We start from the raw sequence: 12,137 nt of genomic DNA on the forward strand, positions 1-12,137 counted from the left end.
CCCTTGTCCTTCAGGTCTAGATATACAGCTGAGTCTTGACCTGAGATATTAGCCCTCCTATGTGGGGCCATCTGTTTGTGAAATGGTTGTTTTATCTCACTGATAGATTGTCAAGGTGGTTTGAAAGAGGGGTTAAAGAGGCCATCTTTGTCAAACTAGAAACCCATCCATGAATAGTGGGGGTGGGATATGACACCACCTATCAGCTACTTATAATGCAGTCCTAGCATCCCTCCCACTGCATCTCCACAACAGTTCACACCTCCATCATGCAAAGGTGAGACTAATGATCCTCATTATGTCTACACTTCTTAACTACTCTCATGTGATTGCTATACCTTTAAACAACTCAGAGTTTATAAGCCAGAAAACCATACCCACCATGGATCAGAACTGAAGAAGCCTCTCTGATGAGTGGCTTCTAGACAACACAGCAAGTCAGTTGCCTGATTTACAACTGCTTGTTGTAACACTGAATAATGGATGTTAATATTAATGTAGCAAAAGGTGCAAGATCTTTAATATTTATAGCTTTTTTCACAACCTCTATCTAAAATACTTGATAGCGAATTAGTACTTGGGATCTATAGTCAGTGTTGAAATCTAAAGAAAGATGCGTTCCATCAAGCATTATTTGGCAATTATCAGTATTTATTGAGGAGCAGATATTGACCAGACATAAATAAATGATGAGGAAATCATAGCAACTTATTGCTTTGCTCCTTGAAATCCAGCACAGTCTACTTCCCAAAGGCAAACCACTTTACACAACTTTAGATTTTATGCATATAAAATCAAGTTCTGTAGTCATCCCACAAAATCCAAGTGAATAGGATTATGTTTTTCAGGTGTGTTAGTCCATTAAGCCCAAGTATGGTTTACCAGCTTTGCCATGAATGATATAGTGTATAAAGCAAAAGAAAAGTTGCAGTTATAAAGTCTGTTGATAAAACCTCATTTGTGATATTGTTGGAGTATTTTTGATTTTAAATGTTCCCAGTCTGGGGATACTACTCTTGGTTAAGTAGAGACAACAGGAACAGCAGGTTCTGTTGTCTGGTTACATTTGTGCCATTTGTTATATCCTACCCAGTTGGAACATGCAGTGAGGTTCAGGTCTCAAACCAAAATGTTGACTGTCCTTTGGCCCGTACAGATGGTACCTGACTCGCTGACTTACTCCAGCTTTGGTTAAAGTCCACAGTGCTTCAGCAGAGTGATACCTTGAACAGATAAACTAAGCTCTCATTGTGTGGGTAATTTTGGAGTTTAATTTTGCGAACCTGCTTCAAAAGGGTGACAATCATACCTGTGCCCAAAAGGAGCAGGATGAGCTCCTCACCAATTATCACCCAGTGGACCTCTCACCTACTGTGATGAAGTGCTTTGAGAGGTTGGTTATGGCCAGAATCAACTTCCACCTAAGCAAAGGCCTGGACCTGCTGCATTTGCCTATTGCCACAATAGGTCAACAACTGATTCGATCTCATTGGCTCTCCACTCAGCTTTGGATCACCTGGGTAATAGTAAAACCTACGTCAGGCTGCTGTTAATTGGCTCGAGCTCATTGTTCAACACAATCATACCCTCAATTCTAATCAATAAGCTCCAAAACCCTCTGCAAATGGATCCTTGAATTTCTCACCAGGAGACCAAAGTCTGTGCAGAACAGAAATAACATCTCCTCCTTGCTGACAATCAATACTGGAGGACTTCAAAGATGCGTGCTTAGCCCACTGCTCTACTCTTTCTACACTCACGACTGCATGGCTAGGCACAGCTCAAATACCATCTATAGATGTGCTGATAACAGAACAGTTGTTGGCAGAATTTCAGAATTTCAACAAGGAGGCTTACTGAAGTCAGATAGATCAGCTGGTTGTGCTGTCGCAGCAACAACCTTGAATTCATAGTCAGTAAGACCAAGGAATTGATTGTGGACTTCTGGAATAGGAAGTCGAGGGATCAGAAGTGGAAAGGGTGAGCAGTTTCAAGTTTTTTGGTTGTCATCATTGCTGAGGATACTGATTGATGTAATTACAAATAAGGCATGACAGCGGCCATATTTCATCAGGGGTTTGAGGAGAATTGGTATGTCACCAAAGACATTTGCAAATTTCTACAGATGTACTGCGGAGAACACTAACTGGTTTGGAGGGGCCACTACACAGGATCAGAATAAGCTGCAGAAAGTTGTCAATTCAGCCATCTCTATCATGGTTAGTAGCTTCCCCAGCATCCAGTATGCTTCAAAAGGCGATGCCTCAAAAAGGCAGATCCACCATTAAGGACCCCCATCACCCAGGACATGCCCTATTATTGCTATAATCGAGGAGGTACAGGAGCTTGAAGATGCATAGTCAACAGTTCAGGAACAACTTCTTTCTCACCACCATTAGTTTTCTGAACACTCCCTCAATATTGTTTATCCCTCTCTTTTTGCACTACTTAATTTATTTTTTATATATTACTTACTGTAATTTAGTTTTTATTACGATGTATTGCAATGCACTGCTGCCACAAAACCACAAATTTCATGACACATGTTGATAATGTTAAACCTAATTCTGAATCAAAGAGACAATCCGACCTCAAATAATGGAGGGGCTTGGTAAGATGTGGTAACATTCTTCACCATCTTAAAGGAATGTATAATTAGTGAAGATTAACTTTCAAATGCACATGAATATGATCTAAAACAAATATAGAATCATTTCATTGCAACTTCCTACAAGATTGTAGGAAGATTTAACTACTTTAAAATAGCATGACTGGATGTAAATAGTAATTTTAATAGAAATGAAGATCAGAAAGCAAAATCAAACCAAGCTGCAAGACTATTCCAACAGTGGAGCCTTTCAAGTTTCTATGCGAAAACCCAGCTGTTGCAAGCTCCTTTTATTATCTGTCAGTCTTGCATATCTTACTCTTATCATTGGTACAGTGGTTATCAACTTGCAACTCTAATTTTTCTGGTCAGGGAACTCTGGATCTTGAAAAGGATGATGGAGAAGAACTTGAGGACAATATGGACGTATTTGATGATAGCAGTTCAAGTCCATCTGGCACATTGCGAATGTATCCTCTTACTTGCACAGTGCTCTATTCATATAAGGTTAGTAATCATAAAGTGGACATTGAGAATTGTGTGAAGTATGTGATTTTAATGTCTCCTGTATGTTGTACAGGCCCTTAGTTTCAAAGTAGTTTTCTTGCTCATAATTAGATTATGCAAATGAAAGATGTTTAAGTTACTCATCTTTAAAGTGGTTCACACTCTCAAATCGCCAATATTAATGGGAAATATAAACATTCAAATTTTCTGTCTTTAGAAATAGCTCAAAACAAGATGAGCATTAAGGAAACAAAAGCTACACACACAATGAATCTACAAACACTTCCTCAGTATTTTTTCACTCCCTTTTTCTACTACTAATTTATTTTTTATATATTGTAATTAATCGATTTTATTACTATGTATCCCAATGTACTGCTGCCACAAAACAACAAATTTCACAACATTTGCAGATGATGTTAAACCTGATTCTTGTTCTGATTGAAAGAGTTAATATATGCACACTCTGAACTAAGAAAATAACTTGTAATTAAAGAATCCAAAACACCCAGCAAAATTCTTTGGCATTTGCTGAATTATTTCACCTCAGCCAATTATAACATAAGTGGCTTCAAGTAAGACACAGATGTCTTAGTAATAGTATGTATTATATGCAAAGGCATTGTCAATGTTGAATAGTGGAAACAAAATATTATTCTAGTGGCCAAAGAGACTTGTGTATATTGAAGCTTTTGGGTGTTCTTTAAGGCAAAAAATAAAATTTCCCATTTGCCAAAAATTTATTTTTAAAAAAGATTTAAATATTTGTTCCAATTTAACATATCTTATGAATTATTTAGAAATTAAATTGTCTTTAGAAGAAAATTCCCACTTTAATGCCTGCTGGAAAGGTTGTGTGATCCCCTATTTTAGTTAGTGGGACAAGCAATTGCACAGTTGGCAGCCTTGAATGAATGAACAGTCCTTGAATTTTATAATTAATGGTCCACATTTTGCAGAAATCGCATTTTTGTAACTGTTTAAATGTTCATGTGAAAATACAATGAATGAGAGGCAAATAATTTAAAGAAAACTAGCCATTGTTGTAAAACCATAGTTTGAAACTTGTTTACTGCAGGCTAACCAGCCGGATGAGCTTACCATTGAAGAGCATGAACTCTTGGAAGTAATTGAAGATGGAGATATGGAAGACTGGGTGAAGGTCTGTAATGCATTTTAATTTTTAATATAATGACTATACATAGAGGCTTGGAAGGAAATTAAATATAGTATACACATTGCTACTTGGTACGTGTATGCTATATGTCTCTTTAATGTTTATTGATGGGACCTTTTCCCCAATGCCTCCCAGCCCATTGCATGTGCACATCTGTGCACTCTTTGCTGTTAAGTATATTGAGATGTTGAGTTTGTAAAGGATGCCAAAAATGCCAGCCTTTTTACACATGCTGCAATTGTTGTTTGTCTTTTAGCCATAATAAGCATGTTATAAAGTGATCTGTTAATTGCAAAAGTAACTTAATTATATAACTTGTGTTTTGGTGAAGAAAGTATTTCAAGCTTATTAAATGCTGACCATATCATTGGCATTTGAATTATATGTTTTTCAATATTATTGCAAGCTGTAAGTTTCTTTCTGTATACTTACATAATTGCACAAAAATATTTTATGCAGCATTTTTTTCAATTTCTCTATTACAGGGCATTGTTCCCTGATGAGGAAGAGATAGATTTTATGCATAACGATAGGATATAACTTCTGAATTTTATTGAAACTTAATAAATACCTTGGTTCACATCACAAAGAGAAATAACTGAATTTTGAGTTAATTCATTTTTTAGCAGAGCAAGCTTTACATATTAAAAACCCTAAATACAATTTGATTGAGTAGAGCATGATTAAGAGTAACATTTCTTTTTCTCACTTTCTCACTTATTCTGTCTTTCACTTAAAGGCAAGGAATAAGTCAGCACAAGTAGGATATGTACCAGAAAAGTACCTGCGGTTTCCCAATTCCAATAGTTTAATCGGCATGCTCCAAACTCTGGGTTCCTTGGATGCACGATCGCATTCTTCCAGCAACTCTACAGAACCTGAGCTGGTTACTGGTGGCATTAACGGAGATTTTAGTGGTAATTATTTTTTTTATATATGGTCTGGAAGTTCTCAGCAGATCTGGCACAATCCTTTGAAGGATCATGGATTTAGAAGCACAAACTCTTTTCCTCTTTGCACAGATCTGCCTGACATGCTGAGTGTTCTTGAACTTTGTTTTTATTTATTGCCAACATCTTACATTTTTTATCAAATGGAAAAATAAAATTATAGAGTGTTCGATAAGCTCAGTGTCAATGTAATATTTGACTGATTGATGTCGATACTGACAAAAAAAAGGTGATTTTAAAAAACTGCACTTTTAATAATGTGATTCTACTTTTGCAACTGCTATAGAAGGTGCCAAGTATTTTGGTATATCAGACATTTCAACAGTTTTCTTTTGTAATTTAGAGTGACAGGTTCTACTGGTGTATTGCTAGCTCTGATAGCAGATGGTCCTCAGCTAAATTAATCAAAAATTATCACGTTTGATGGAACATCTGTCTTCAGTTTGCCTGTTTTCACTGATTGCATTAGAGTTGCTTCATTTGCCTAGCTATTCCAGGCTTCCTGGGGTGAAGAGGGACAATATTGCAAAGTTTGATATTAGATAGGTGACAGAATTAAAAAATTGTGATGTAGCCAGCAGAGCAAGTATATGTGATTAGAATGACTACTTATGTGAAGGATAAGCAACTTGTCTTAAAAGTCTGAATTCTACTGTATGTAAATCTCTTTTACTAAATGTAGTATATTGGAAATGCTCAGCAGGTTAGGCTGCATTTGTGAAGAGAGAAGAACAGAGTCTAATATTCCCCTATTATATTGGTCTTTAGCTCACCACCCTACTTGTCTGCTGTGTGAAAAGTGAGAATTTGAGATCAATGTGAGTTGAGGATTGGTTTCAACTGCAAATTTCCTTTGGTTAAATAGTTTTACAGCATCTTTTATCTATTTGTGTCTTAAAGACTTGAACTGAGCAGTGTGGAGCTGTGCCTCAACATGAATCTGCAGTAGGGGATTGTCATTTTAATCTTGATCATCTCAAATGAGCATATATATATGCTCTGATTGAGAATCCTTGAATTCCACAACCCTTTGTGTGATTTCACTACTCAATGGCTAGCACTAGTTTGCAACCCCTTGCCTGAATTCCTCCAGAATGCAATGTTTTTCAGTATCTTTAACATCCCTTTATTTTTTAAATAAAGTATTTCAACTTTTCTGAACTCAGTGTAACCCATGAAACCTGAGTATCATTATAATGATTCTGTATTTCTTACAACAACAATATATCTTCCTTGAGGAACATTTGTGCTAAACTGAATAGATTACTACTACTTCAACTTGGGGTTCTGTGTTTTAGTAAAGAAGATATGACCATTATTTAAAAAATTGCTGATCATATCATTACAGGGAATTGCATTTTCCTTCATTTTGTTCTTTAACTGTCAAGAAAAGTGCCAGTGTATTTAGGTATGTAGTAATGTAGTGGACAGCAGACCATAGGGTTGGTTAATAATCTAGAGGATCCAACTGTATCATGATTGTTACAAAATCATGTCAACAAGGTGAGACTTTTAGTTCCAATAATTTGTATCTAAACCACTGGCAGCAGTTCAAAACAGTGACCTACCTATTAAATGCCGACCTTGATGTCGATACCTGTATTCCATTTTTTTTAAATCTGTTTGATGCTTTGATTGGTATTTCTGTTCATTAGCTTTTAGTGAATTAAATACCTAGGCACACAAATCTCTCAGGTCATCTACCATGGTAGTCCTGTACTATTATGGTATTGGTTTATTATTTTCATACGTAGTGAGGTACAGTGAAAGGATTTTGTGTTGTGTGTTACGAACCCCGTAACTGGGTCACTTACCAGCAAAGATAGAGAGGTCCGTTGAAGTCTGATGATACTATTTTTAACAGTATTTATTAGTAAAAATACACAAAAATAATATCAATGCAAATATACAGATAATATACGTCGTCAATACTAAATCTAAAAGTGCGGGTATAATAATAATAAGAAATAAGCTCTATCGTTGTCTAGGGGATAATGTATTGTCTGATGGAAATATAAAGTTCACTCAGTTCATGCAGGCTGCAACCTTCATGGACCGCTGGGTTGCAATGGTTGGAGAGAGAGAGAGATTTGGGAGAAAAAAAGCTTGCCTGCTTTCCTTTTATGATTTCGATCTGTCAGGAGTCCTGTTGGTGTGGCCGTTCACTTGTGGCCTCTCCTTTAGCTAAGCCGTTCTTCCGTGGTGAGCCCGCCAACCCAGGCAAGGGAGGACACACACGAGCCCCCCACCGGCTGTCACTAATAAACGCTGTCACGGGATTTCTAGCATTTCTCCTGGTGCGTCTAAAGGGGTTGTTCCCCAGACCCTCTTTTATCCTTACTCACGGGGTCTCAGATGTCAATCAGGTTGGGATGATGCAATCCCTCAACCAGACCACTCTGGTTGTCCCCTGAGGGGTTTCAATGAATAGTACAGTACTCAATACACAATTCCATCTCCAAGAGACAATAGCCGTTATCAGTGGTTTCGTTTCGCTGAGGCCAGGACACATTCCAAACCTTGTGGATTCTGCGTGTCTCTCTCTCATTTCCTGGGTCCCAGACCCGAATTAATAGCGATCTTGCGATTCTCAAAAAGGAGGGGGCGTCTTTGTACCCTTCGGCCCCTCAGAGTTGCGTCACATTCGTAACATGTGTGCCATTCAGACATATCATGCCATATGTAACTTCATTGAAGTAAGAAAAAACAATGCAGAGTATAGTTGTACATTTACAGAGAAAGTACAGTGGAGGTAGACATTCATCGCAACCCTTGTATTTTAAATAAATTGGGAGATTAAGTTCAAGAGTTCATCTTTTAGCATATCAGAGGTCTGTCTGTTCAAGGGTCTGGTAACAGTGGAATAGAAGCCGTCCTTGAATCTGGTGGTTCGTGCCCTCATTCTGCCCGCTGGGAGAAAGGAGAAGTCAGAATGACTGCACTGGGAGCTATTATTGAATTAGCTAGCTGTTTTCCCCACCAGGAATTGTAGATGAAGTCAATGGAAGGAAAGTTGATTTACATGAGAACCTGGGCTATATTCACAACTCTGCAATTTGTTGTGATCTTTGACAGAGCAGTTGCCATCATCTTGAACTTCCTTAGCCTTCTGAGAAAATAGACACCCTGTGTGCTTTCTTGGCTTAGTGTCTAAATGGCAGGACAGGGACAAATTGCTACTGATATTTACACCTAGGAACTTGAAGCTACCAACCATTTCCACCTCATCACTATTGACACAGACAGGTGTGTACTCTGCCCTGTTTGCTGAAGGTCTTTTGTTGACACTGAGGGAGAGGTTGCTGGCTAGGCATCATGTCATAGGCTCTCTTTCTCCTTCCTGTTCTCCATCTTGTCATCGTTGAGATCCAGCCCACTATGATGGGGTCATCTGCAAACTTACAAAAGGAGTTAGAGCAGAATTTGACCATGCTGTATATTTTTTTCCTAATATTGGACAAGTTTGTCTGATCCTTTAATGTCATCTATAGTATTTATTATACTTTCTAATGTGTATACAGTTGGCCCTCCTTATCCGCTGGTTCCATATGCGCAGATCAGGAAAACCTGGAAGTTCTCTCTGCAGCACTCGTTGTTTGAGCATGTACAGACTATTTATTTCTTGTCATTTTTCCCTAAACAATACAGTATAACAACTATTTACATTGTATTAGGTATTATAAGTAATCTAGAGATGATTTAAAAGTACAGGCAAGTCCCCGGGTTATGAATGAGTTCCATTCCTGAGTCCATCTTTAAGTCGGATTTGAAGTCAGAACAGGTACATCTGGTATTATGTAGCCTCAGTTAGTAAAACGTTTGTCTTACTATATAGTATATATTTTACCTTTCTATGCATATAAAACACTTAAGAAACATATTTATTTCAATAATTAACCCACTGCGTTGCTTAGTAATAATTGTAGCTTTCATCGGGGCAGGGCCTTTCAAATGCTCCATTAAAATTGTTCCGATTATTGACGGACTGTAGTCTAACGCTTTTCCAGTGACCAATGGCATTTCACCTCTTTCCGATCGCTTTATTAATTCCACTTTATTTTCAGTCGTGATCATGATTATTTTCATGAACAGAAACCCTGCGGATTCAGAGCTTCACTGCTGGGTCCTAATGTCCACCGCACAGAGACATGTTAAATAAAGTTCGGGGTTCCGCTGGGTCCTTAAGACCACCGCATTGAGACAGGTTAAATAAGGGACTTGAGCATCCGTGTTTTTTGGTATCCACGGGGGATTGGTTCTGGAACCAATCCCCCGTGGATAAGGAGGGCCAACTGTATTCTGCAAATCTAAATAAATAAGGAAAAGTTTATGTTCCAGTACAGAACTCTGTTCTCTTGGTCATTGTGTACAAATAAGAAGTTGCAGTTTTGTTTGTTTTGATTTAGCTTCCATAAAGTTCTCAGTACTAAAATGTGTTTATTTCTGATTCAGTTTGTTTTGTGAAGGCACTTTACGATTATGAGGGGCAGACAGCAGATGAACTTTCGTTTCCTGAGGGAGCTATCATTAGGATACTAAACAAAGAAAATCAAGAGGATGATGGCTTCTGGGAAGGTGAACTTAATGGCCGTGTTGGTGTCTTTCCTTCTGTCTTGGTAGAAGAATTGGCAGGATCTGAGAATGGTGACCCTCAATGGATTGGAGATGCACAGGTATGTAAGAGTTTAATAGCTCTGTGTCATGGTATTTAAAAGTTTGCTCAGACATATTAATACTAACATTTTCAAGTGGAAAAAGTGCCAGACACTTGCAACACAAGGAACTTTACTTTAATGAATGATTATCATTTCTAGTGATTGTAACATTGGACACAACCTGTTACGTTAACGATCATTTACCTTTCTAATAATTGTAATACTATGAGGGGTGATTGATAAGTTCGTGGCCTAAGGTAAAAGGAGTCAATTTTAGAAAACCTAGCACATTTATTTTTCAACATAAAATCCCCTCCTACATTTACACACTTAGTCCGGCGGGCGTGGAGCATACGAATTTTGGACCTCCAGAAAGTGTCCACAGCAGGGGTGGTTGATAAGTTAGTGGCCTAGGATAGAAGATGAGTTATACAGTTCTCGTTACATGCACATGCAGTTCAACTCTTCGAGTGATTATGCAGAAAGTTTGAAGTTAATAACTCATCGGGGTGATTGATAAGTTTGTGGCCTAAGGTAGAAGGAGATGAGTCAATTACCCCTCATACTAAATGCGACTGTACAGAATTTATTCACAAATTATTGAAATCTAGATTCTTTGGATCATTTGTTTCTGCCAAGGATAAACAGTTCACGCACGCAAGACAAAATGGCAAGGAAACTTGTACACAGCTTCAATTTTATCAGTATATTATGTGTGCTTTTTTCTGCAGCAATACATTAAGGTTAGCTTAATCTAGAGGGGTTGAAAGAGAGCAAGTGTCCTTAAAGTTACAAAACATGGCTACATTTTAGAAGTGAAGTGTACCAGATGCCACAAGTGCTAGTGTGTGCTTACTGAGCTATGCATAATAAACAAATTGAATCACTGCGTCTCAGCAGTCTAGCAATGAATTTTAGCTCACTATAGAACATATTTAAATGTAGGAAGAACCACTGCAATGAGAAATTATAACTGCTCGGAGGTACCTTGCTGGTTAATGTCTGACTAAAGCTAAGATTCTATATGTTTTATTATCGTCCTGGTATTTGAAGTTTCCTAAGTCCAGAAGAAGTGTAGCTGGTGCTGCAGTATTTTTCATTGACTGTAAGACTTCTGAATAGGTCATTTGCTTCCTTTCCTCATGCAGGAAAGCATGAGCACAGCACATCAGGAGAAGATGAATAAGAGAAGGGCACTCAACATCTGTTTGGGATGCAGAAAGAGGAGGTAGATAAGTTCTCAATTAGTTAGATTCTACTTGATCCAGAACCTAGCAGCAATGTTAAAAATCTGTGCTTACATATAGATGTTCTACATTTTAGTCTTAGGGATACAAGGATCTCTGTTTGAATTGCATATATGTGGCCTTGGTGATGAAATGGAGGGCAATATTGGGATGTAAGGGTTCAATTTATCTTGGAGTAGATTAAAAGGTCAGCACAACGTCATCGGCCAAACGGTCTGTATTGTGATGAACTGTTCTATGCTCTAATTTTTGTGTATTAGGTCATAAGACATAGGAGCAGTATTAGTTCATTCGGCCCATCAATTATGCTCTGCTATTCTATTGTGGCTGATTTATTATTGCCCTCAACTCCATTCACCTGCCTCTTCCTGTAATCTTTGGCACACTTACTAATCAAGAAGCTATCAATTTCCACTTTAAATAGACCCAATGATATGGCCTCAGCAGCTATCCATGGCAATGAATTTCACAGATTTTCCACCCTCAATTAAAGAAATTCCTTCTTATCTTTGTTCTAAAGAGACTTCCTTGTATTCTGAGGCTATGCTCTATGGTTCTAGACTCCCCTCTTAATAGGAAATATCCTCTCCGTGTCCTTTCTGTCTGGTCCTTTCAATATTCAATAGGTTTCAAAGGGATTCTCTCCCCCCACCCCCCAAATTCTTCTACACGCCAGCAAATACAAGCCTAGAGCCATCAAATGCTCATATATTAATCCTTTCATTCCTGGGATCATTATCATGAATGATCTTAGCCCTTACCAGTTGCTTTTTTTTGGTCTGCTATCGCATAAAGGAGGCCATTAACAGGTTCTTTTCAAAGAGAGAGAACTTTGCAAGATCGAAACCGCCAGAGCTGGCATGGTACTTTATGATTGCAGGGTATCAACAATATTTTGTGTTTCCACATGTAAATTCAGGCATAAACCAGAATAAGTAAGTGATCCCATAGCTCAGCATTTGGTGCCATAAGGTAGCATATCATAGTTTCACA

At 37.9% G+C, this 12,137-nt stretch overlaps 1 protein-coding gene across 2 annotated transcripts in view; it reads left to right on the top strand.

The window, feature by feature from the left end:
• Positions 1–12,137, top strand: part of LOC140726956 (F-BAR and double SH3 domains protein 2-like) — a 226,579-nt gene that overhangs the window by 203,060 nt on the left and 11,382 nt on the right. For both annotated transcript variants that reach the window (XM_073044002.1, XM_073044003.1), the window contains 4 exons: positions 2,981–3,115; positions 4,194–4,277; positions 5,032–5,209; positions 9,695–9,915. In XM_073044002.1, coding sequence (XP_072900103.1) covers positions 2,981–3,115; positions 4,194–4,277; positions 5,032–5,209; positions 9,695–9,915 — 618 coding nt within the window. The remainder of the gene's footprint in view (positions 1–2,980; positions 3,116–4,193; positions 4,278–5,031; positions 5,210–9,694; positions 9,916–12,137) is intronic.

The sequence above is a fragment of the Hemitrygon akajei genome, chromosome 4 (assembly GCF_048418815.1).
Source record: "Hemitrygon akajei chromosome 4, sHemAka1.3, whole genome shotgun sequence".
NCBI lineage: Eukaryota > Metazoa > Chordata > Chondrichthyes > Myliobatiformes > Dasyatidae > Hemitrygon > Hemitrygon akajei.